Below are 27057 nucleotides of genomic sequence, written 5' to 3' on the forward strand. Positions count from 1 at the left end.
GGGAAAACGTGGGTTGGTTTTGTTTTGTTTTTCTGTTTTTCTTTTGTTTGTTTGTTTTTAACTTGGGCGGTTTTTTTTTTTAAGCTGAGGTGAAATTTATATAACACAAATGAACTCTTTTAAGGTGAATAATTCATTAGTATGTAGTATAATCACAATGCTACACAGCTATCATTTCTATCCAGCTCCAAAACATCTCCGTCACTCCAAAAGAAAGCCCCATTCCCATTACACAATTGTGCCCCATTCCACACACCCCCACCCCCCAGCCCTGGTAACCACCCATCTATTTACCTATTCTGAATATTTCATTTGAATGGAATCTGAATGGAATCCTAAGGCATGTGACCTTTTGTGTCTGATGGCCTTAAAAGGCCCCCTTTCACGTAGCCTAAAGTTTTTGAGATCCACCCCCATTATAGCACGGATCAGCACTTGATTTCTTCTTATGGCTGGATGTGGTTGGATAAAAATAATCTGGTTTTATATGTATCAATAAGAATGTAGCCGGAGTCGCCTGAGTAAGAGTTTCCAGCCTTTATGGCCATGGACGATGGTTCACTATGTTGTCTATCAGATACCGTTAAGGCTTAAAAATCCCACGTTGATGACGCAGTTCTTTTCCCCTCTTTTGCAGCTGAGTAAAGCCCCCACCAAAGCGAACCTTTTATCCTTTGCAGATGATCTAGAAGTAAAAGCCAACCATCTGGTGAGTTCGAACAGTCCCATTTTAAATGCTGTATTCACTACAGGTGTCAAATGTCAGTACTATTCTTCGCTCCCATACACCACAAGTAAGCTTTGGTTAAAGATGTGTCTCGTGTGCACGTCAAGACTTCCCACCAGCAGCCATTGCCGTGGGGCCCGGAAGTCTGTGAGCACGTGGACGTTTCCAGGGTGGCGTCAGGGTGCCCGCGCCTGCTCCCGACCTCTGCTGGTGGCGCGGGTGCCCTCACTGTTTAGCACCAGCTCTGTTTTCACCCCATCAACCCCTCTGCCACCAAACACGTGTGCAAGTGCACGCATGCGTGCTATTTTTCTTGCAGTGTAGGGAATGGAAACTGAGGACACGGGAGGGGGATTTCCATTTGGTGCTTTGCATCGCCAGTGACAGGTGGATAACGGAAGGCAAAGACGCCACCCAAGCCCCGTAAGCTTCCCTTCCTTACTTCCCCTGCTGGCCAGTGACTAAATGGCTATCATGAACGGAGCAGCAGAGCATGGCCATGAGGAACCTGGGCTCAGGAGGAAGACTGGGATTTAAATCCTGGCCCAGCCACTTCCTATTTATGGGAACTTGGACAAGATGTTTCCTCCTCCGTGCCTTAGTTTCCTCATCTGTAAAACGGAAGCAATAAAGTTGCTCATTAATGTATTAATGAGCCCATTAATATGTCACGCGATAATATATTAAACACTTTTTAAGTGTGGGTCAAATGAAAAATTGCTCAGTTGAGCCTTGCTGTTCTCATCTGCGAGACAGGGCTATCGCTGCTGTGAAGTGGCTTTCTAGTGGCTGTATTATGCGGAGGTGAGAAAGAGAGCACAGCCTCAGGCACTCAGGACAGGCTGATGGGTTTGGTGGCCACTGAGAGTTCACAGTCCTGTGACCTTGAAATAGGGTGTCCTGGCACTGCCCCACGTCCGGTGGGCCCCACGCCCACAGCATACAAGGAGGGCTGCACGCCGGTCACAGCTACCTTGCCCCGAGCCCCTGTGGTTACAGAGAGCGCTCCAAAGTCTGGAAAGGTGGTGTTGACCTTTGTTTCTTTTCTTCTCTTTGCAGCCCCACGGAAGTCTGAAACAGTCCCTGAAAAACAATGCACAGACAATTAGGACGATTCACCGTAGCGAAGTCATCCCTTTGGAACAGTCAATGGTAACGCTCGACAACCTCTGGCATTTCCCTGTGACCCGAGCAAATCCCATGTCATTAGTTGGCTTTCATGTAGCCTAATGAAGCATCTGCACCTCACGCGGGGGTCAAATCCAGTTGGCCTCAGGCTAAGAAATTAAAAATTAATGATAGTTGGTGCGGCTGGGTGGCTCCGTCGGTTGAACGTCCGACTCAGTTTCAGCTCAGGTCAGGATCTCATGGTTCGTGGGTTCAAGCCCGGCATCAGGCTCTGCCCTGGCAGCATGGAGCCTGCTTGGGATTCTCTCTCTTCTCTGTCTGCCCTTCTTCCCACTTCCTCTCTCTCTCTCTCTCTCTCTCTCTCTCTCGCTCTCTCTCAAAATAAATAAATAAATAATTTTTAAAAATCAATAAATTAATAGATGATAGTAGCTGGGCTTTAAACAAGACAGATTTTCAATGTTACCACCCACTCCTTTTGTGCTTTATCTCCTTGCCTTTTCCTTGGGTGTGACCAGGTAGGTTAACCCCGTGCTTGCCCCACACACTATGCTCTGGTTCCCTGCGGCTCGATAGGCCCCCGAAGCCAGGCACCTGGCTGGGGTGATGATGTCTGTGTTCTGGACTCCCTTGCACTTACTTTCAAATTCTTTTTCTCCACACCCTGCCAAGAAATATGGGAAGGCAAGGGTAAGTCCTTTTCCCCCTGCCTCATTTAGCTCCGTTCACTGATCCGATGGGCCGCGTTCCCTGTCTCCTCTCTCGTAGCCTCTGTTGTGACTTCCCCTTTCTTTTGCTTCCGGCTGCCTTCTGGCTTCTTTCCCAAATGCCGGAAAGGCAGTTTGTAGCAGAGAGAGAACACAGGCTCTGCACTCAGGCGGAACTGATTTCAGACCCTGCTTCTACCTCCCCAAAGTCTTAGAATTTTCCATTTTCTCATCTGAAAATGGGGGGAACGGTTCCTGCCCTCCTGTTAACCTGCTTCCTGGAGACGAAAGCCCTGATGTCCCAGAGAGACTCTGTAAACAGGAGGGATTATTGTGACGCTGCTGTGGGAGACCTGTTACAGAGTCAGCTTGCTCAGGTTTGGAGAAGCACACGAGTCCACTTGACTTCAGCTTTGGAACCTCCTAGAACTAGTTTTTACCACTTCAATCTCTCTCTCTCTCTTCCTTCCCGACTTTCTAACTCATTGGAGCATTCAGAAGGAAAACTGAATTTTCTTAATATGTGTGCTGCACTCATCATAATTCTCTGCTCTGTTTGTTTATGCTTAGCACAAGTTTGTTAACATTTTAAGCTGGTTTTTCCATGCTCCTTAACGGCTTTCCTTCAAGTAGACACAAGCCTCCTGGGCCTTTGCAGAGCTGAGGCAATCTGTCTACAAATAGGCAAATTGCTGTGTACAGGTGACCGATAATGTAAACCTAGGGTTAGCAAACTATGGCCCCAAAACTATAATCCAGCCCGTTGCTTGCTTTTGTAAATAAAATTTTATTGGAACGCAGCCATGCCCTCTTATTTACGGATGACTGCAGCCGTTTTCTGCTAAAAGAGCAAAATTGAGTCTTTGGACACGGCGTGGCCCACAAAGCCTAAAATATTTACTATCTGGCCTTTGTTTTACCAATTCCTGACCTAAACCATTCAGATGGAGCTACTCTGGGAAGTCAGGGTAGACTTTTGTTATTCCCGTCTGCCACTTCGAGCCAACCCTACTCCGAGTGGTCTCTTGGACACCTCGTGTGGGATGTGCTGCCCTTCAAAGTTCTAGAATACAGATCCTGCTATTCTTCTTCCGCTTTTCTTACACCAGAGGTTTGTGTGGCTCACATGGTTACTTGCATCTATATTGCACAGTAAAGTCGTATTTGATGGCTGGCTGCGGGGGGAGGGGGAGAGGGAGACACAATGTTCGTGTAATAAGTTGGAAAATATTATGTGTGCTTGTTCACCAGAGCTCTGTATACCAAAGCATCAAGGAACTTCAACAAAAAAGCAGCGGATTGGGGGTAAGGACTTACTTTCTTTTTCTGCCACGGGGTCTTATTATAAAAACACACACAGCCTTTCAGAGGTAATGGTTTTACAAGTATTTAAGTTAAAAAAAATCCTTTGGGGGCACCTGGCTAGGTCAGCCAGTAGAACTCATGACTCTTGATCTCTGGGTCATGAGTTCAAGCCCCACATTTGTGAGTGGACTTTATTTCCAAAAAAAGTGGGCGGGGGGCACCCAGGTAACTCAGTCGGTTAAGCATCTGACTTCGGCTCAGGTCATGATCTCACAGTTCGTGGGTTCAAGCACCGCATTGGGTTCTGTGCTGACGTCTCAGAGCCTGGAACTTGATTGCTTCAGATTCTCTCTCTCTCTCTCTCTCTCTCTCAAAAATAAAGATTAAAAATAATTTTTTTAAAAAAGCTTGGTTATCCACCCATTTTAAATGCAAACTGGGTTTTCCTACCATTTGCTTCCTGCAAGTACCTCTCACCTTGGCACACTTAGATACACAGGTGAAAGCTGTGAGTTGATGTGTAGAATGTAAGCTCAGAAGGTACACTGGTCACTCTCACTGAGCTAATGCTGCCTACAAAATCCAGTGCCTTTGACCACAGACTCATTCTCACCGTTGGGTTGACTGCGGGCTTGTCCGCCCACCTTCCCACCCAGAGACCCAGGCTGAGGGAGCAGCTCCTGTCTGGGCCACCTCATGTCCTCGAGGTAGAAACACTAGCTGCCCTTTAAGCAACTTCTTAGAACCGGCCGCTCCATCTACGTTCCATTAGCCAAAGCAAGTGAGGCTGCCAGGCCCATCATCTTGGGCTGAGAAGCCAGAGCTCAAAAGGTATCAGCAGTCAGGAGCAGTTAATACAGTCGACCACAGGGGGTCCTTCAGACTGCAGACACCCCCACAACAGAAACCGAGCTCCACGGCCACGATGTGTTTGTCTCGTACCCTCAGTGCCAATGGGCAACTCAGGAAACCTCTCTTTATTGAGCGGATTGGGCTGCCCATGAGAGGTTGGGGATGTCAGCCCACAATCGAAAATCCCACGTTCCTCGTTCCTCCTTGTGCTTTTCTCTGAGGTCTTTTTGCAGACCTTGGTCACAGGGCTTCTTGCCATGTGTGACTGTGTGACACGTGTCCCCGTGAACCGTGAGCTCCTTCGCTAGTAGTTAGCACACTCCCCGGGCAGCACTGGGCCTGCTTCTTTGTTGGCACGGGAGACCCTGAGTTCCCCTGAAGGCTCTTCTGTGAGGTTTGCTCGGCTTGGGGACCGTCACTGTTCCTCTCATCACAGTTGCCATTTCACACATGTGTGTCCTGGGCCAAGGGAGCCTGGGACAGACCGGTAACTGTGTGCGGGTCCCTTGCCATCCCGCGCATCTGGACGTTCATGGTGACAGCGTGAGCTGCGCGTTGCCCTTCACGAGGGGTCAGTGTGGGGGCGAGTTGGGGTGGAAATGCATCTTTGACCCACTGGCCAAGCTGGGTGCCCTGAGGTCTCCGGGCAGAACAGAAAGGGCACCTTTTCTAATTTGCACCAAGCTGCCATGTCGGAGTTCTCACCTGTGTCAAGAAACTAGGTGCACATCCCGGCTCTTATGCCCCCAACCTGGTGACGTCAAGCAGGGTCAGCCACCTCCTCTGTGAAGGGGGCCTGATAACGCCTTCCTACGGCCTGTGAGTACAAGAGCCCGCCCCCCGCGCTATCCATGGGGATACATTCAGCGGATGCCACGGGCAGTACTGAACCCGTGCGTGCACAGCTACGATACAGCTGAATTTATAAATTAGGCACAGTAAGGGGTTAACAGCAATAATCAATAATAAAATAGAACAATTATAAGAATGTACTGTACTAGAAGTTATGTGAATGTGGTCCCACTCTCAAAATCTCTGACTCACCCTTCTTGCGAGGATGTGACGTGGTAAAAATGCCTGACCGGGGGGGATGAGGTAGGCATGTGAGGGAGCGTTAGGCTGTTATCAGCATTTCTAACCATCTGTCAGAAAGAGGATCTTTGCTTCTGGACCCTGAGTAACGGAAACCGTGGATAAGGGGGACCTCCTGTACTCAGGGAGGCGATTTGGATCAAGGGCCCAGCCCAGTGTCCGGCACAAAGTGAGTGTTCAGTATGACATCTCTTGTCCCCCTGCCCTCAGAGGGCTAGGCCGGCTCAGTCGTCTTCTTGACTAGCAGGTCGTCGTGGGATGGGGCTGAGCTGACCGCACGGGCACCGACAGGCAAACTAGTGAAATCCCTTCGTCACGTGACACTTGTCGATTGCTGTGTTTTCCAGATGAAAGTGACCAATACCCTTTCCTCTTTGGATTCCGCTCAGGACTTCCTCACAACCCGTATTTCCTCGGTTATTGTTGAAGTAAGTTTTCTTTTTAAAAAATATGTATGGCCATGGGGGAGGGGAATGAAAAAAAAAAAAGCTAGAGAGGGAGGGAGCCAAACCATAAGAGACTCTTAAAAACTGAGAACAAACGGAGGGTTGATGGGGAGAGGGAGGGAGCGGAGGGTGGGTGAGGGGTATTGAGGAGGGCACCTGTTGGGAGGAGCACTAGGTGTTGTATGGAAACCAATTTGGCAAGAAATTTCATATTAAAAAAAAAATATGTATGCCAGTAAGTGGGCGTGTGCCCATAACTACGTGACCTCATAGCATCCTTTTAACGGTTTTCCTACCCTCCGATTTCTTTCCAGGAAAGTCAGAAGTATGGGAACACGATAGTAGGATACTTTGAACGCTATCTGCAGTGGGTCAAAATCTCAGTAAGTAGTTTCTCTTTTATGAACACAAGAGGGCCATGTGTTAGGATGGCCATGTTGTAGGATACAATCAGGAGGAGATAAAATTAAAATCCTAGTAATTGGGTAGGAGAGATAAGTCAAGGGCCTCGAACAGGGACCATGATGGGAGGTGGCGTAAGACACAGCACGTGTTGTCCACGCTGGACCCCTTCTCGGGCCTGACACCGAGCGGGAGAAAGTGCCCCTCACATCGTCCCTCAGCTCCCTTGCTCACCATTGTAGGAGTTCTGGCCACACTTGACTGTGTCTCCCCAGTGCACTGTGAGCTTCTTTTGCAATGGTGGCTGGGGCAGCGCTCAGCCTGCCATGCTGTTGGTGGATCAGTCGACTAGGGGTGTCTTGAGCTACAGAAATTTGTTTTCTCACAATTCTGGAGGCTGGAAGTCTGACATCAAGGTGTCAGCAGTGTTGGTTTCTTCAGAGCCTTTAGAGTCTCTCTGCTTTAGAGTCCTCTCTGCTTGGGTCGTAGACAACCACCTTCCCCATGTGTCTTCACGAGGTCTGCCCTCTGTGCATGTCTGTGCCCAAATTTCCACTTCGTTTATAAAGATGCCAGTCACATTGGATTAGGACTCAACCCTAATGACCTCATTTTAACTGAATTGCCTCTTCAAAGACCCTACCTCCAGATACAGTCACATTCTGAGATACCAGGAGGTAGGGCTTTAACACACGAATTTGGGGGAACACAATTCGGTCCACAACAGTGGGGTCTCCCTGAATACATTAGAAGAGGAAAGTCGAGGAGCAGAGTGAAGTTTCCGGTGGTTTCAAGGCAGCACGTTGCTCCCAGCAGCCAGCTTGTGGAGAAGTATAGTGTCTTGGAAAATGCCTTTTGTCATCTTGGGCTCTGGGCCAGCTCCCCTCTGTGAGGATTATTCCACTGGGGCAGGGTTTGGTGGGGGGGAGATGCTTGCCGCTGAGTTACTTGATCAACTTGGGCTGAGTCACTTGGGCTACTTGCTGTTAGCCAAGACGGGCTTTGAGAAGTCTGGAGACTCAGGAGGTCTTCGACTACCTCCAAGCGGTCGTGAGCTTCTCACATGTATTCCTGGCCCTTGACCGCGTGAGCCCAGACTACCAACCATCTCCTCCCTCTTTGCTGCCCCACCCCGGATTCCAGCCACACCCCACTGCTTGATTCTCTGAGACGTTCACACTTCTCCATGTGATTTCCTCTGTGTCATACCCCCCTCCCCAGTCCCTACCTCTAGTCCCCACCATCTGGGCCTCGTGTATCTGGTTCTCCTTCAAGGCCCAGCTTCCTGATGTCTGTGCTGACGCCTCCCACCAACCAGATGGGAAGACCGCAGGGTCCTCTCGGTGCTGGCATGAGACGTGTGCACACGTGGGTGAATAGCGGCGGAAGAGATACATTATCGTCATTGCCGCCACGGCCACTGGACCCTGTGCATATCCTCCACCAGATCAAGGAACCACATTTTAGTCACATCCATACCCAGAATATGAAACAAATACCGTGAAACCAAAGGGAATCTGGACAGGAATGGTTAAGTCACACGAGAGCCATGCCATGGAAATAGTGGGTGACTGTTGGTACCAAATGGATCAGAGCTATGCTGTGGGGCTAGGAGAGATTTTCACAGGGTTATAAATAAAGGAGAAAAGCAAGATGCAGAAAGCATACAGAGTATGACTCCAACCCCAGTTTTTGTAAAAACCCGGCAGTGAAAAAGCCTATGAAGAAAGAGGTAGGTTGGTTGAGCTTGGTGAAAATGAAGTTGTTAACATGGATTGCCTTGGAAGGTATAGGTGGTGGAAGAAAAAGGGAAGGTTTACCAACCAATAAAGGAAATGAGCTAACATCGAGCTCATTGTATGTACTCAAAAGTTCTTTTTTTTTTTTAAAGATTTTCTTTTAAGTTTATTTATTTGTTCTGAGAGAGACAGAGACTGCAGGACTGGGGAAGGGGCAGAGACAGAGGGGGAGAGAATCTCAAGCAGACTTCGTACTGTCAGCCCAGAGCCCAACGCCGGGCTCGAACCCACGAAACCATGAGATCACGACCTGAGCTGAAATCAAGAGTCAGACGCTTAACTGACTGAGCCACCCAGGCACCCCAAAAGTTTTTTAAAACGCATGACTATGGCTATCGTAAGTCAATGGGATTGGAGCATCTGTTTGAGATTTAGTAAACGTGTTTATTTTAAACTCATTAATGAGTACATAGTTTTCTGTCTTCTAAAAAAAATGTATTTTTTTTAATTTTAGAGAGTGTGTGTGAGTGGGGGGAGAGGGGCAGAAGGAAAAGAGAGAGTGAATTCCAAGCAGGCTCCACGCTCAGCACGGAGCCCAAAGTGGGGCTTGACCCACAACCCTGAGATCAGGACCTGAGCTGAAATCAAGAGTCGGACACTCAACCGACTAACCCACCCAGGCGCCCCTATTTTCTTCTTATTTTTTTTTTAATTTTATTTATTTATTTCCTTATTTATTTTAGTTTCTGTCTTCTAAAATGGGGTCTGCAGGTAGCACTGGTTTTTGTAAACATGGTTTTATTGGCACACAGCCACCCCCTTTGGTTTATACATCATCTGCGGCTGCTTTCACCATTTTTTTTTCAGAGTCCAGCACTTGTGACAGAAATTTCTTGGTCTGTCCTGCGAGGTAGAAAATATTTACTCTCTGGCCCTTTCTAGGAAGAGTTTGCCAAGGCCTGGTCCAAAATATATAATTATTGATTTGTTAGCTTTCCATTTTCTTCCACATCCTTTGTCAGATCTCAAAGGGATCTGGTAAGAAATTCAGCCCGAGACCCTGGACCTGACACTTGTACTTCATTCTCTCAGGAGCCTGGTAAGGGTGGGTGTTATGGTTCCATAAAACAAGTGTAGAAACCAGAGACCGAGAGGCAGAGAGAATCAGCATCTTGCTTTCAAGTACCTGCTTTTAAACATTGTCAAACTCATCCATAGAAATCAGCATTCTGCTCCATGTCAACGAGGGTGTAGAGATCCTTTTGGTGAAAATAGGTCAAAGATAAATGGCACATCTGATTCTTGTGGATTTTTGTGCATGTGCCTCAAAGTTCACTCGTGTTTCTTACCCCCTAGATTACTGACAAAATTGCAGCCTGCAAACCCGTGGCCACCGCTTTAGACTCTGCTGTTGACGTCTTTCTGTGCAGCTACATTATCGACCCCATGGTAAGAATGGTGACATTTCATCTTTCAAGATCAGGAAACACAGTAAACTCATCAATCTTCATTTTTTGTTTGCAGATTGTAGTACACCCTATGATATAAAATAGTTCTGTGCTTGGGTCTGTTAACAGGTGTAGAATCCAAGACCTGAAATCTAAAATTGAGATGAATGTGTTAGGATACTTCAGGGGCGGCTGGGTGGCTCAGTCGATTAAGCACCCAACTCTTGATTTTGGCTCAGGTCATGATCTCACGGTTCGTGGGATCGAGCCCCGTGTCGGGCTCTGTGCTTACAGCACGGAGCCTGCTTGAGATTCTCTCTCTCCCTCTCTTTCTGCCTCTCCCCCCACTCTCAAAATAAATAAACAAAAAAAAAAACAACAACAAAAAGACCTGTCCCCTGCAACACCGTCAACCCCCTGAGCAGAGGGCCTGTGCGTTGCTGTGTCCCTGTCCTCTGGCATATTGCCTGGCACAGGCAGTTGAATGAATGAAGGATGATCAAACAGCTGTCTGTCCAAGTGCATCTGTACTGCTCCGTCTGTCATCTCCCTGTCCCACATCCACATGCCCATCTATCTGCTGGACGGACTTTGACACCTGAATGGAGATGCTCCTGTCCTCTTCTAGCCATGCAGTCCCCAAGGTTTGGCTTCCTGGCCACTTCCCTCCTCCCCAGACCCTAATCCCTTTGTGCTGCTTCTTGGACCCCTGCTGATGGCTTTGTAGGTGTGTCCTGGGCTAACCTGGTTGATTCTTTTTTTTTTTTTTTAATGTTTGTTTGTTTTTGAGAGACAGAGAGACTGACAGACGGACAGAGCATGAGGTGGGGAGGGGCAGAGAGAGAGGGAGACACAGAATCTGAAGCAGGATCCAGGCTCTGAGCTGTCAGCACAGAGTCCGACGCAGGGCTCGAACTCATGAACCACAAGATTGTGACCTGAGCTGAAGTCGGACGTGGAACCGACTGAGCCCACACAGGTGCCCCTAACCTGGTGGATTCTGAATTGATCTCCTTGCCTTCGGCCTTCACCACCTGCCCCCAGCCAGTCAAATCACCCAACTATCGATGCTTTTCCCCCAGTAATTGAGGACCAGTGGAAGGGAGGCCTAGAGGCTGGAGCTTTGTAGCGAGGTGGTTTAAATAGTAAGAAAGAGCTCTGGGCATTGATTTTGCCAGGAAAGTGGACCCCAGGCTGCCCAACATGTTTCTTTTATACCTCGATTGTTCCCGAAAGAATTATGGCAGCTTCCAGTAAAAGGATTGGTTGTCATAAAGCTCTAAAGCCTCTCAAAGCGAGGTTTGAATGCACAGAAATCTACCAATAAAAGAACACGTGGGGAAAGGAGAACAAATTTACTGGAAATTCTGGGTCAAGAGGTGCCACTGCCATCCGACAGTGCGCTCTGTCCGGAGGAAGGCAGAACGTCAGTGGCTGAGCTGTGAGGGTTGGAGGGCAGCGGAGGAGGGCGGCTGTCACATCCAAGCTGCCTTTTCCCTCCCGGTAGGCTGGGGAGGCTGTCCTGGTGTTACCTACAACATCACCCTAAGGCAGCGGCCATAGACCCGAACCTCTACAGGCCAAGCGTAAGACACTGGCTGGTGTATGGTGTCGTCGGGGTCTCCAGCTGCGTCTCTTCTGATTGGTGGATAAGGCTAAACAGCGTTGGGCGTCACCCCTGCAAAAGCTAGCGGTGTGGCCAGGCCCCAACCAAACGCGGACCTTCTTGATGGAAGAACCACCACTCAGCGGCCGCTGGTGTTGCCTTGTGGGGATGGGTGCTCAGTTTATGAGACTGAACTTGAAGACTTTTCAAGAAAGACGTGACTCCAGATTTCTGTGTGAAGCCTGACTTAGGAATGTTGGCAACTATCTTCTGAAAATACCTTCACATGCTTTTTAAACAAAATAGGGTTGAATGCAGCCTATGATCTGCCCTTAAGCTTGGTTAAGTTAAATGTGGAATGTTTGTTGAGAGCCTAGCAGGTGCCGAGCGCCGATCCTGCCTTCTCCACACAATAGTGTTATGGGATAAAGATGCTTCGGTCCCGCGGTTCTGATGCAGAGCAAAGCCAGAAAGGTGAATTAGCCGCGTCAGACAACTCAGAAAAGGGATTGAGCTCAGGCCTGCTGGCCCGCCATGCTCCTATCGTAGGCAGCAAAGGGACGCCATCTGGTGGGGTCTTAGATGCAAACCCTTGCTTCCCCACTTGCTCCCACTGGTCCTCATTTGTAAAATAAATATAATAGGATCGAGTCAAGGTTTTCAGAGAGATTTAATGAATCGCAGCAACGTGTAGCCTTTCACACAGTAGATGACTCCCGTTGCATTTACAAATGGTTTCAATGAACAAAATTAAACCTCATTAAACAATGGCGGAAAAAAGAAAAAAAGCGACCGCTGCTTTCCATTTTCCCGTCTAGAGGCATCTGATCCTCCTGATTTTCTTTTTTTCCCTAGAATTTATTTTGGTTCGGCATAGGAAAAGCCACCGTATTTCTACTTCCGGCTCTCATTTTTGCTGTAAAGCTGGCCAAGTACTATCGTCGAATGGATTCAGAGGATGTGTATGAGGAGTAAGTAGACACGTTTCTACAGAGGCTGGGGGAGGGGGTCATTTTCTAAGAGGCACCGACTTCAGAACGAGCTCTGATGAGATTAAACTTGGTCTTTTTTTAAAGTAGGGGGTCACTCTGGTCAGGTGTCTTCTTTGTACCTTTCTTACGCTTATTTTAACTGTTCTCCCTCTTGCTTCATCTTCTCAGTGTCCTTAACCAGCCTTCTTATTTCTTGTTTGCAGTTCCTCTGTCTTGGGGATTTGGCACTTTACTTTATAGCTGTGTTTACTAGTTTTCACTTTGACTCTGTAGTATATACCTTTATGCTTCGTGTTTTACTTCACTCACCTCCTTCGTGATGTGTGTCTCTCCTGAATGTACTTGGGTAGTGTCTGTATTAGGGTAAAAAAAAATGTGGGGGATCCAGCTGTCGAGCTGTGATCGTAATTAAAAACAATAATTGTATCTCCCTTTTTAGTATTTTATAGTGCTGAAACTGTATCCGTCAAAAAGTAAGCCTTTTCTTTTTTTAAAAACCATATTCCTAAGATGGGACTGGGGAGGTCTTTATTATTATGTGATGGACTTTTAAAACGGAATTAATAGCATCTTAAAATTACATGACAACGTTAGATATGCCCAGATAAAAATCCGTGCTGATGCCCCTACAACAGGGCCGGCACACACAAGGCACTGAAGGAATACTTGTTAAATTAATGATATTTTTATAGGTTAGGTTTATTAATATATAAAATGGCTGTTTCAGTGCTTGGTTTTTAAAGGGAGCAGAATGTGAATATAGCTTTTTTACTCTCTTTGTAGATTTAACAAATGCTCCCGTGCTTTTCATGACCCCTTGCATCGCCTTTGTAGCTCACAATGTGAATACTTCATCTTAGAGATAACATGGTGTTTTTGGTGTATTTATTTTTGTTACAGTATGGAAAATGGTAATATTGGTTTTCATAGACATCATTCCACTCAGACTGTATGAACAAAGTTTTTAAACAGATCCAACGGCACGAGTTCTTGACCTACAGCGTCTCTGAATACTGGAAAAGAAACCTTCCCTTCCAGAGTTTACAGAGTTTAGTGATTTTTGTATGCAACACTCACCGATGCGCCAAAGAGTAAAGAGTGTGCATTCACAGCTGTTTTGGTTTTTGTTTTGTTTTCTCTCCAGAAGTTTTGCTTTAATCATCTGAGCCTTCTATGAAAGTTCCAATATGTATTACATTCATTCATTTCCAGTTTAGTTTTCAGAACAAGGCATGAATTGTGTCACATTTCATTGCTTGGGAACCTAGACTTGTAGCTAGACAAAATCCAGCAAATAGCAGTTGTGTGTGTGAACAATAAAAGTGATTTCAGAAATCTGACTCTAATCTTCTTATTGAAACACATACCTATATTATAGACATCGATTATGTCACTGTGTCATTTGCTCAAGGCTGCTGTAACAAGTTACACAAGGTGGGTGGCTTAAAGCAGCAGAAGTACCTTCTCCCACAGTTCTGGAGGCCGGAAGTCTAAAATGCATTCATCAGCACAGCTGGTTCTTCCAAGGGGGATTGCACAAGAGTCTGTTCCATGCCTTTTTCCTAGATTCTGATGATTGAGATGATCCACGGCATTCCTTGGACACTCACTCCAGTCTCTGTTTCTGTCTTCCCATGGAGTCTTCCTTGGGTGCCTGTGTCCCGATTTCCTCTGCTTCTAAGGAGTCATTGGATCAGGGCCCATCCTAATCAAGAATGATCTCATCTTAATTTCATCACATCTGCAAACAACCTATTGACAAACATTCGCAGGTTCTAGGTGATATGAATTTGGGAGGGAACACCATTCAGACCAGCACAGTCATCCAGCAGTGATAGCAAATAGCCAAAAAGATAGGGAAGGAAACTCAAAGGAGAGCAACACTATACACCCTCTACACACAGAAACTAAGTTAAATTACCAAAATCATAAAAGATAGAAAAATTATAAATTTTGTTAGACACATAGAAAATAGTGACTCATCTCCCTCTTAATTTTATGTTCATCTCTTTATTTAAGAACATGTTAATACTCCACTGCTTGTGAGCATAAAGTGTCTCTTCATCTAACACCATGATGCCTGGCCCCTGCCACACAATGGATTCACGTGGCTGATGCTGAGGACCCACCCTTAGAGATTCGGATATAGTGGCCTGAACGTGTGGATGCTTAAATTTTCTCAGATGATTCTAATAGACGGCCAAGGCTGAGAAACACTTCCCTGGATTAACAGACCACTTTCTGGGCTACACCCCATGCAGTTCTCGTGCAGCCTGGCTTCAGAGCTACAAATACAGTTCCATGTGCATTTCATCCGATTAATAGGTAACTACTTATCATCTGCTATGTCCCAAGCAAGTTCAAGATGCTGATGGAAGAGAGGTGAGCTAACAGATTGGCCCAACCTCCCAGAAGCTCAGTGTCAGTGTTGGAACCAAGACAACACACTGGAGGTGTGTGAGAGACACAGAAGCCTGGGTGGTGGTGGGGATCAAGGGAGGTTTGCTGCCATTGAGTTTCTAAGATTGTATGAATTGGAGAAAGAAGATGGCAGTGTAGGAGGACACTAGGCTCACTGCGTCCTGCGGATCACTTAGATTCCACCCACACTTGCCTAAATAACCCAGAAAACCACCAGAAGACTAGCAGAACGGACTCTCTGGAGCCAAGTGTAGACAAGAGGCCCACGGAAGAGGGTAGGAAGGGTCGAGAGGCGGTGCGTGCTACACGGACTGGCGGGAGGGAGCTGGGGCGGTGGAGGGGCAGCCCACCGGCAAGGTGGAATCCCTGAGCCTGGCTTGCAAAAACAGAGGGGCCGGACCCCATGAGTTATGACAGCCAGCGGGACTTAACATCTGGAATGTTATAAGTCAACAGCTCTGCTCAGAGAGCGGGAGGGTGAGAGGACACCGGAAGGGAAGGTTGTTGACCCTTGGAAGACAGAGCTGGCCAGCGCCATCTCCCTCTCCCATCCCCCAGCCGAAATCCCAAAGGGAACCAGTTCCCATCACCGAACTTGCTTGCACCGTGCAAACACCCAATGCTGTGCTTCTGTGGATCCAACCTTCTGATGGGTCAGCCTCCCTCCCGGTGCTGCAGGGCCCCTCCTGTAGGGGACCACAGATGGCAAAGTGAACTGAGCCTGCCCCCCCCCGCCCCTGTGCACCTTGCAGATCCACCCTGGCTAATACGACATTGGCCAGATCCCATCGAAGCAGCACCACAAGCCTGGCAGTGTGCAAGCAGCCCAGACAGGGGCCACACCACTCCACAGCGAGTCCCGCCCCTGGAAGAGGGGAAGATAAGGTACATACCAGTTTGACTGTGGCCCCAGCGGTGGGCTGGGGACAGACATCAGGTCTGACTACGGCCCTGCCCACCAACACAATTTACTCCAGACAGCACAGGGGAAGTGCCCTGCAGTTCTACCCCAGAGACTACCCAAAATGACGAAACAGAACTCTCCTCAAAAGAAACTCCAGGAAGTAGTGACAGCTAACAAATTGATCAAAAACGATTTAAGCAATATAACAGAACAAGAATTTAGAATAATAGTCATAAAACTAATCGCTGGGCTTGAAAAAAGTATAGAGGACAGCACAGAATCTATTGCTACAGAGATCAAGGGACTAAGAAATAGTCATGAGGAGCTAAAAATGCTATAAATGAGGTGCAAAACAAAAAGGAGGTGACCACAGCTCGGATTGAAGAGGCAGAGGAGAGAATAGGTGCATTAGAAGATAAAATTATGGAAAAAGAGGAAGCTGAGAAAAAGAGAAATAAAAAAATCCAGGAGTATGAAGAGAGAATTAGAGAACTAAGTGATGCAATGAAACGGAACAATATCCATAAAATAGGAAGAGGAAGAGAGAAAGGGGCTGAAGGTGTACTTGAAGAAATCATAGCTGAGAACTTCCCGGATCTGGGGAAGGAAATAGGCATTGAAATCCAAGAGGCACAGAGAACTCCCTTCAGACGTAACTTGAATCGATCTTCTGCATGACATATCATGGTGAAACTGGCAAAATACAAGGATAAAGAGAAAATTCTGAAAGCAGCTAGGGATAAACATGCTCGAACATATAAAGGGAGACCGATAAGTCTAGTGGCAGACCTATATACTGAAACTTGGCAGGCCAGAAAGGAATGGCAGGAAGTCTTCAATGCAATGAACAGAAAAAATATGCAGCTGAGAATCCTTTATCCAGCAAGTCTGTCATTCAGAATAGAAGGAGAGATGAAGGTCTTCCCAAACAAAAACTGAAGGAATTCATCACCACTAAACCAGCACTACAAGAGATTCTAAGGGGGATTTTGTGAGTGAAATGTTGCAAGGACCACAAAGTACCAGAGACATCAGTACAAGCATGAAACTACAGACATCACAATGACTCTAAACTCCTATCTTTCTATAATAACACTGAATGTAAATGGACTAAATGCTCCAACCAAAAGACATAGGGTATCAGAATGGATAAAAAAACCAAGACCCATCTATTTGCTGTCTACAAGAGACTCATTTTAGACCTGAGGACACCTTCAGATTGAGAGTGAGGGGATGGAGAACTATCTATCATGCTACTGGAAGTCAAAAGAAAGGTGGAGTAACCACACTTATACGAAACAAACTACACTTTAAATTAAAGGCTGTAACAAGAGATGAAGAAGGGCATTATATAATAATTACAGGGTCTATCCATCAGGAAGAGCTAACAATTATAAATGTCTATGCACCAAATACGGGAGCCCCCAAATATATAAAACAATTAATCACAAACATAAGCAACCTTATTGATAAGAATGTGGTAATTGCAGGGGACTTTAATACTCCACTTACATCAATGGATAGATCATCTAGACACAGAATCAATAAAGAAACAAGGGCCCTGAATGATACATTGGATCAGATGGACTTGACAGATATATTTAGAACTCTGCATCCCAAAGCAACAGAATATACTTTCTTCTCGAGTGCACATGGAACATTCTCCAAGATAGATCACATACTGGGTCACAAAACAGCCCTTCATAAGTATACAAGAATTGAGATCATACCATGCATACTTTCAGACCACAATGCTATGAAGCTTGAAATCAACCACAGGAAAAAGTCTGGAAAACCTCCAAAAGCATGGAGGTTAAAGAACACCCTACTAGGGGCGCCTGGGTGGCTCAGTCGGTTAAGCGTCCGACTTCAGCTCAGGTCACGATCTCACAGTCCATGAGTTCGAGCCCCGAGTCGGGCTCTGGGCTGATGGCCCAGAGCCTGAAGCCTGCTTCTGATTCTGTGTCTCCCTCTCTCTCTGCTCCTCCCCCGTTCATGCTCTGTCTCTCTCTGTCTCAAAAATAAATAAACGTTAAAAAAAAAAAAAAAAAGAACACCCTACTAAAGAATGAATGGGTTAACCAGGCAATTAGAGAAGAAATTTTAAAATATATGGAAACAAATGAAAATGAAAATACAACAATCCAAACTCTGGGATGCAGCGAAGGCAGTCCTGAGAAGAAAATACATTGCAATCCAGGCCTATCTCAATAAACAAGAAAAATCTGAAATACAAAATCTAACAGCACACCTAAAGGAAATAGAAGCAGAACAGCAAAGACAGCCTAAATCCAGCAGAAGAAGAGAAATAATAAAGAGCAGAGCAGAAATAAACAATATAGAATCTAAAAAAAAAAAAAAAAACAAAAAACTATAGAGCAGATCAATGAAACCAAGAGTTGGTTTTTTGAAAAAATAAACAAAATTGATAAACCTCTAGCCAGGCTTCTCAAAAAGAAAAGGGAGATGACCCAAATAGATAAAATCATGAATGAAAATGGAATTATTACAACCAATCCCTCAGAGACACAAGCAATTTTCAGGGAATACTATGAAAAATTATATGCCAACAAACTGGACAACCTGGAAGAAATGGACAAATTCCTAAGCACCCACACACTTCCAAAACTCAAACAGGAAGAAATAGAAAACTTGAACAGATGCATAACCAGTGAAGAAATTGAATCAGTTATCAAAAATCTCCCAACAAGTAAGAGTCCAGGACCAGATGGCTTCCCAGGGGAATTCTACCAGACATTTAAAGCAGAGATAATACCTATCCTTCTCAAGCTGTTCCCAAAAATAGAAAAAGAAGGAAAACTTCCAGACTCATTCTGTGAAGCTAGCATTACTTTGATTCCTAAACCAGACAGAGATCTAGCAAAAAAAGAGAACTACAGGCCAATATCCCTGATGAATGTGGATGCAAAAATTCTCAATAAGATACTAGCAAGTCGAATTCAACAGCATATAAAGAGAATTATTCACCATGATCAAGTGGGATTCATTCCTGAGCTTCAGGGCTGGTTCAACATTTGCAAATCAATCAATGTGATACATCACATTAATAAAAGAAAAGATAAGAACCATATGATCCTGTCAATCGATGCAGAAAAAGCATTTGACAAAATTCAGCATCCTTGCTTAATAAAAACCCTTGAGAAAGTCGGGATAGAAGGAACATACTTAAACATCATAAAAGCTATTTGTGAAAAGCCCACAGCTAATATCATCCTCAGTGGGGGAAAACTGAGAGCTCTCTCCCTGAGATCAGGAACATGAAAGGGATGCCCACTCTCACCGCTGTTGTTTAACACAGTGCTGGAAGTTCTAGCATCAGCAATCAGACAACAAAAGGAAATCAAAGGCATCAAAATTGGCAAAGATGAAGTAAAGCTTTCACTTTTTGCAGATGACATGATATTATACATGGAAAACCCTATGGACTTCACCAAAAGTCTGCTAGAACTGATACACGAATTCAGCAATGTCGCAGGATACAAAATCAATGTACAGAAATCAGTTGCATTCTTATACACTAATAATGAAGCAACAGAAAGACAAACTGATCCCATTCACAACTGCACCAAAAAGCATAAAATACCTAGGAATAAACCTAACCAAAGATGTAAAAGATCTGTATTCTGAAAACTATAGAAAGCTTATGAAGGAAATTGAAGAAGATATAAAGAAATGGAAAAACATTCCGTGCTCATGGATTGGAAGAATAAATATTGTTAAAATGTCAATACTACCCAAAGCTATCTACACATTCAATGCAATCCCAATCACAATTGCACCAGCATTTTCTCGAAGCTAGAACAAGCAATCCTAAAATCTGTATGGAACCACAAAAGACCTCAAATAGCCAAAGTAATTTTGAAGAAGACCAAAGTGGGAGGCATCACAATCCCAGACATTAGCCTCTACTACAAAGCTGTAATCATCAAGACGGAATGGTATTGGCACAAAAACAGACACATAGACCAATGGAATAGAATAGAGACTCCAGAATTGGACCCACAAAAGTATGGCCAAGTAATCTTTGACAAATCAGGAAAGAATATCCAATGGAAAAAGACAGTCTAACAACTGGTCAGCAACATGCAGAAGGTACTGGGAGAACTGGACAGCAACATGCAGAAGGATGAAACTAGACCACTTTCTTACACCATTCACAAAAATAAACTGAAAATGGATAAAGGACCTGAATGTGAGGCAGGAAACCATCCAAACCCTAGAGGAGAAAGCAGGAAAAAACCTCTCTGGCCTCAGCCGCAGCAATTTCTGAGTTGACACATCCCAAAGGCAAGAGAATTAAAAGCAAAAGTGAACTATTGGGACCTCATGAAGATAAAAACCTTCTGCACTGCAAAGGAAACAATCAACAAAACTAAAAGGCAACCAATGGAATGGGAAAAGATATTTGCAAATGACATATCAAAGGGCTAGTATCCAAAATCTATAAAGAACTCACCAAACTCCACACCTGAAAAAACAAATAACCCGTGAAGAAATGGGCAGGAAACATGAATAGACACTTCTCTAAAGAAGACATCCAGATGGCCAACAGGCACGTGAAAAGATGCTCAACGTCACTCCTCATCAGGGAAATACAAATCAAAACCGCACTGGGATACCACCTCAAGCCGGTCAGAGTGGCTAAAATGAACAAATCAGGAGACTATAGATGCTGGAGAGGATGTGGAGAAAGGGGAACCCTTTTGCACTGTTGGGAATGCAAACTGGTGCAGCCGCTCTGGAAAACAGTGTGGAGGTTCCTCAAAAAAATTAAAAATAGATCTATGACCAAGCAATAGCACTGCTAGGAATTTACCCAAAGGATACAGGAGTGCTGATGCATAGGGGCACTCGTACCCCAATGTTCATAGCAGCACTTTCAACAATAGCCAAATTATGGAAAGAGCCTAAATGTACATCAGCTGATGAATGGATAAAGGAATTGTGGTTTATATACACAAAGGAATACTACATGGCAATGAGAAAGAATGAAATATGGCTTTTTGTAGCAACGTGGATGGAAGTGGAGAGTGTGATGCTAAGTGAAATAAGTCATACAGAGAAAGACAGACACCATATGTTTTCACTCTTATGTGGATCCTGAGAAACTTAACAGAAGACCATAGGGGAGGAGAAGGAAAAAAAAAATAAAAAAGAGGTTAGAGAGGGAGGGAGCCAAAACATAAGAGACTCTTAAAAACTGAGAACAAACTGAGGGCTGATGGGGGGGGTGGGAGGGAGGGGAGGGTGGGTGAGGGGTACTGAGGAGGGCACCTGTCGGGATGAGCACTGGGTGTTGTACGGAAACCAATTTGACAATAAATTTCATATTTAAATAAATAAATAAATAAATAAATAAATAAATAAATAAAATAGTATAAATCAAACACCTACTATTACACACTTATCAAATCTTTCCTTTTTTATTTTAGAGAGAGCACGAATCGGGGAGAAGGGCAGAGGGAGAGAGAGAGAATCTTAGTAGGCTCCATGCTTGCCATGGAGCCTGACATGGGGCTCCATCCCATGATCCTGGATCATGACCTGAGCCAAAATCGAGTTGGACACTCAACTGACTAAGCCACCCAGGCGCCCCTCAAATCTGTTTCTTATAAAGGCTCTGTGCCTTTCACTTGTCCCCTCATACTATCCTCATTATATCCCTATGAGGTCAGAACTTTTAATCCCAATTATAAATGAAGTGATCTGAAGCTTAGAGACGTGAGTTGTCTAACACCACACAGCTCATGTGTCTGGACCAGAAGAGGAGCCAGGTGCCCCAGAATGTAAACCCCTGGCTCTCAGTCCATGCACATCACAGGCTAGGGTGGGTTTGGGCACAAACCATTTCCTAAGCATTCCTAATATTTCAAACTAGAACCACATTGTAGCTGTCTGGTATTTTCTAATGACAAAATGCAATATAAATCAGTGCTACCCAAAGTATGGCCTGAACACCAGAAGCATCTGGATGGCCTGAGGAGCTGTGGGAATGCTAATTCTCAGACTCCACCCCAGATACACTGAATCCCAGTCTTTGAGGGTAACGCCCCAGAATGTGAATTCTAGTAAGCTTTTCCAGATGAGTCTGAAGCACAGTAACGCTGGCCAAGCAATATTTCAAGTCATCCTAAAGGAAACAGTCTTGATCCATTTAGAAAATAGCTATTGCCCAAGATGTACAGCTCAGTGGCACTGAGAGCTGCAGATTGTTGGCAGAGCATCAGCAGCTACGCACCTGCTGGGGAAATGGGAGAGGTGGAGCCGGTCCAGAGTGGTCATGGAGTGGGGGAAGGGTTACAGGGCTAACCACAGCCCCAAAGCCCACTGTCCGTCTGAAATGCCCATCTCCATTCCTTCCTGGGTAGGGGCTCCTGTACCCCCGTGTGCCTTTCCTGAGCTACTGCTACCACCCCCTGCGTCTGATCAGACACTCCCACTCCTTCTCTGTCCTCTTCTCAATGAGCATTTATGTCATTTCTCTCCCCCTCAACAAGATTTCAAACGCTGTGCACAAAGACCATGTCTTTAGGTTCCTTTGATTCCCATGGTCCTTTAGAGGCAGAACGGGCTGGTATCAGACTCAGAAGCCTGGGTTCCCATGTGGCTCTCCCTTGAGAAGGAGTACAAGCTTCCTTAGCTACATTCCCCTTCTGTAAAATGGGGAGGGGATTGCACCCACTTTATCGGCTGTATGATCAGCATCCAGCCCAGCACTGAGTAGGGCTCAGTAAAAGGGAGCCAATGTGACCTGCCCATGGCAGCCTTCCAGTAAATAGATCAAGTTTCTTTCAGAGCTAGTGATCTTGTTGTCCCGGTGGTTCAAGCAAAGGCTGGTCAACCTATTGTGAGACGTCATGAACAGGAGTCTTCACTCAGTTCAAAAAGGAAAGGAAAAGGAAGATGGCAGATTAAGAAGCATCAGGACCCGCCTCCCTACTTAAACAGGAATTACACTGGCAGAATCTTTCTGATGAACTATTTTGGAACTCCAAATCTATTGAAGGCATGGCAAATTCCAAGGGAGTCTTGGATGGTAAATTGTGGTTAACTTCAGTGAATTTCATTTCTTAGCTCTGCAATTCCAACCCACCCCTCATCCAAGTCTGATGACAGGTACCTGTGTATGTGTTCCTGGAGTGGCTGGTACACAGACTTTGAGTGCCAGGAGGGGCCATAAGGACCCTGTCCCTCAGACATCAGAGAGCTGTGTTCTGAGCACTGACCGCTGCTTCTAATCACAGAGGTGCAGTCGTGGAAGGGGGCAGCCATTGTCACACTCCCTCCAAGGACCAGCTGCATATGTTCGCACTGTCTTCTCTAAGGGGGGTCTACAATGCTGATAACATGATCTACCCAACAATATTTTCCAATCAAGTCTTTTAAAGTCCATTCTACTTCTTGTATAAAGAAGATGTGGTTTATATATACAATGGAATACTACTTGGCAATGAGAAAGAACGAAATCTGGCTATTTGTAGCAATTTGGATGGAACTGGAGAGTGTTATGCTAAGTGAAATAAGTCAGGCAGAGAAAGATACCATATGTTTTCACTCATATGTGGATCCTGAGAAACATAACAGAAGACAAGGGGGGAGGGGAAGGGGGAAAAAAGTTACAGAGAGGGAAGGAGGCAAACCATGAGACGCTTAAATACTGAACAAACTTAGGGTTGATGGGGGGTGGGGGAGAGGGGAATGAGGGTGATGGGCATTGAAGAGGGCACCTGTTGGGATGAGCACTGGGTGTTATATGGAAACCAATTTGGCAATAAATTACATATAAAATAAAATTAATTAATTAAAAGTTACTACTAAATAAATAAATAAATAAATAAAATCCATTCTACTTCTTGATAATGCCACCAGCTGAGAATGAAAAGGAATATATAATGTCCACTGAATGTCATGTCCGTTAGCCCACTGTCAAGGCCCCTCTGGCAGTATATGACTGTAAATATCCCAGATATCCAAAATATGACAGAGCCTGGTCTCAAGTGCTACTATAGTGTGGCCAGAATCTTCCACCCCCTCAGAATAGCAATTTCAGTTATTGTGTCACAGGCCACAAGAAGCCACAAGTTGCCACAAGATGGCAGCAGAGGGCACATGCAATCTATTTGCCTGGAAAGGTCATGGCCCTTGGAGCTCTAAGGGCTCTTGTTTACTCTTAGGAAGTCAGATCAGCTGCAAACAGGTACCGTCGTCCTGATAGGTAGGCCATTTCCGTCTGCTCGGCGTACAGGTGGAGGATCGTCCTTCGAGCGCATCCAGTTAGTGGCAGGAATACTGCACGCGGTCCAACATGGATTGAGGTACCAATACTGTCCTTACGGTACTTACAGGCTAGAACAGCCACATTGTTACAGTCTGGCTCATCTCAGTTTGTGCCTTCCCATGGGCGTCCACATCGGGTACAAGAAGAGTTTCATCAAGCAACGGCTTTCCAGAACTCACAATTCCAGAGACGGGTGCTTTTAATATACGTGCCATTCTTAACCACGAACTAGGTTGTTAGGTCCAAGAACAGATAATAAAGTCATGCCTGGTACTTAAGAGTACTGTCCACAGAAAGGGAAGTGGCTTTGAATTTAGCCCATCCGCTGATGGGCTCCTACCACAGTGGGAGAGTTGTCACTGGCACTGTAGGGCTGCTGTCACCCAGTAGACACATCACCTTAGGGTTGGGATGAGCCTTCAGTGACCCAGGCCCAGGAATCCTCAAGACCTTCCTGGGAACCTTCTCCAGGTAGCAAAAGGCTCCCGTGTGAGTCATCAAGGGAGATACAAGGGGTTCCTAGAGATGAGACACTACCTTCTTGTGTGAAGAGCATCTGTCTTTAGGACCTGACTTGCTGTTCTGGAATGTTCCATTTCCATTTTTTATGAGAAATCTGTTTACCTTCCCAGAATCTGAGGGGGCCAGTGCAGGTTGGGGACACCTGGACACAATGATAACTGGCAGTCCTCCCTAAAGCCACTCGCTCTCCACAAGTGCCCAATAGTAGGCCAGCAGCAGTGTGTCAGGTACAGCACAGCAGGGAGCCATATGGGCAGGAAGTCAGACCCCAAGAAGTGACTCTGGGCAGAAGTGCCTCCACTGCCAGAGGTGCCACTCAACACACTTCCTAGAGTCAGAATCCTGGATTCCAGCATGGTCCTTGGGGTTTACAGGCCCCAGGGTAGGTGACCTGTGGTGCTGCCTTTAACATACCTGCTACTCAGGTCCCAGGAAAACTTGGCAGATTTTCTGGTCCATTTGTACACAGGGCTCAACCTCAACAAAATACCAGGATGAAGCACATATTGACTCCTCTCCCCAAACAGTCGAACTAAGTCCAGGCTTCCCACTTGGCTTGTGGGGGCTGTAGGGGAGTAACTTTTCCTTCCCTGTATCAGGACCAGATCTTCAAGCCTCAGTCCACAAGTCCTCCTAAGACTGACTAGAGGCTGGTCCCTCGGGACTCTTCTCCTAAGTGGTTTCCATCTGCTCTTCCTGGGAGCCCATCAGCTTGAGGTCATCAGTGCAGTCACCTCTGAGGGAGGAAGACCTGTCCCATTACTGGCCCTGCCTTGGTGGCACCGAGTGTGAGCATCCAGGGTCCCTGTGGCAGGACAGGAAACATGTTTGCTGGTCCAGGTGAGCTTGCACACAAATGAGTTTTGACACTTTGGGCCAAAGAGATTGAGCAAAAGGCATTAGCCATATTCTAGACAGAATCTGCCAAAATGCGTAATCTGTTTAGCTGCAGTCACAAAGTCTGACAAGGTTGAGCTTCTAGAGGCATCAACTGAATTTCATTGATGATAATCCACTGTGGAAACCCCCATTTGGATTCACGTGAGGAAGAAATGAGTTTTCAATGTGCGAAGCCCTGAAGGTTGGGATGTTATTGTTACAGCAACTGTCGGTACCCAGCTACCACACTCTGCTGGGTCACATATTCTAGCACCCTGTGAGTGGCTCATAATCTGACTAGGTATCTTAAAGGACTATCACCAAATATTTGTCAGATTAATTCAGTTGATGGATTTAAGCTGATGGTGTTGACCTCCTCATCTCTAATATATACTCTTCCTTTCACATTTGGTGCATCAAAGTTTATATGTTCATGGGACAGTTTAAGCACAGACCAGTTGCTTAGCTTTTAACAATCATCCCACCATTTGCTGGAAGGATTTAGGACATGCCTTGAGGGATGCATATATTATGGTCGGGGTCTAACTGCCTTGAATAAAATAGCTAAGAAAAATGCAAGAATGAAAAATCCGTGTTTTGTGTCCACTTGCAAATACATCCAGGTCTGTGAGCTCCTGGAAAACTGCAGTTTATAATCAGCACAGAGGAACCCTCGGAAGGACTTCTTTCTGCCTGTAAGAGCTCAAGTCGGACACCATCTGGGAGGCAGCTGGGAGGTTTTCTGACTGGTCCTTTAATAATATATATATTATTATATATGTATATAATATAATATATATATTATATTGTTTAATGGTCTCCTGAAGTCATGCATGCCATGCTCTAGAAGTTAGAGCTGGGAAAAACTTCAGACCTATTAAAGATAATGACCATGTTTGTGTGGTCCATCTCCACACCCAATACCTCTCCATCTCCAATACCACCCTACCACACCTCCAGGTATCCCTGTTCCCTTTCTGCTTCTCTCCCTCTCCTTCCCCTCTTCCCCTGGAGCCACTCCAGGCCAGGCTGAAAGCCAGAGTCTTACCAGGACTTCTCCTCCTGGATTCTTCCAGAATTCTGCACCCAGGTGCCATCAGGCTTGGTCTGGAGTTATGGTATCACTTTTCATCTTATTAGAGCAGAAAGAAGGCTGCACCTGGAGCAGGAGATCTAGTGCAACTGAGAGAAATGAGTTTGGGACTTTAGGGAAGTCGTTTAGGTCAGTTAGCTCCTTGTTAATTCTGTTTGAAATAACAGCCATTCCTGATGGTGTTGTGATATGGTCTCACATAGCAAGGTGCAGTGAAGGCTTTAGAAATGACATGGTGCCATGTGGGAGTGTAGTATGATCATCAATCAAGAGAAAAGATATGGAAATATTCAAGGGAGAGGAAAAGCTCTTTATATCCCAATCTGTTTTTCCAGTATATGAGCACCACATAGCTATGATATAGAGTCACCAATGCTCATGAAAACAGTGAAATTGGGTCCCCCAATCACACCAAGAAGGCCATCAGCCTAAATAGGCCTGACTTGAACCATAAATAATCTGTTACAGAAGGTGGTTAGAACAAGTTTAAATCTC

The 27057-nt window shown here is 45.6% G+C and overlaps 1 protein-coding gene across 7 annotated transcripts in view; it reads left to right on the forward strand.

Moving 5' to 3' along the window:
- The window catches only part of PROM1 (prominin 1), a 133760-nt gene extending 119981 nt beyond the window's left edge, over positions 1 to 13779 (forward strand). For 6 of the 7 annotated variants that reach the window (XM_042984895.1, XM_042984892.1, XM_042984893.1 and 3 more), the window contains 8 exons: positions 638 to 709; positions 1787 to 1879; positions 3814 to 3867; positions 6159 to 6239; positions 6572 to 6640; positions 9755 to 9847; positions 12308 to 12423; positions 13345 to 13779. In XM_042984895.1, coding sequence (XP_042840829.1) covers positions 638 to 709; positions 1787 to 1879; positions 3814 to 3867; positions 6159 to 6239; positions 6572 to 6640; positions 9755 to 9847; positions 12308 to 12423; positions 13345 to 13399 — 633 coding nt within the window. In that variant the 3' untranslated portion in view covers positions 13400 to 13779. Of the gene's footprint in view, positions 1 to 637; positions 710 to 1786; positions 1880 to 3813; positions 3868 to 6158; positions 6240 to 6571; positions 6641 to 9754; positions 9848 to 12307; positions 12424 to 12883; positions 12918 to 13344 lie in introns of all 7 variants that reach the window. The other variant, XM_015542720.2, reaches the window with a different exon arrangement.
- Positions 13780 to 27057: the final 13278 nt, after the last annotated feature.

Source organism: Panthera tigris, chromosome B1, assembly GCF_018350195.1.
Source record: "Panthera tigris isolate Pti1 chromosome B1, P.tigris_Pti1_mat1.1, whole genome shotgun sequence".
In the NCBI taxonomy this organism is placed as follows: Eukaryota; Metazoa; Chordata; class Mammalia; order Carnivora; family Felidae; genus Panthera; species Panthera tigris.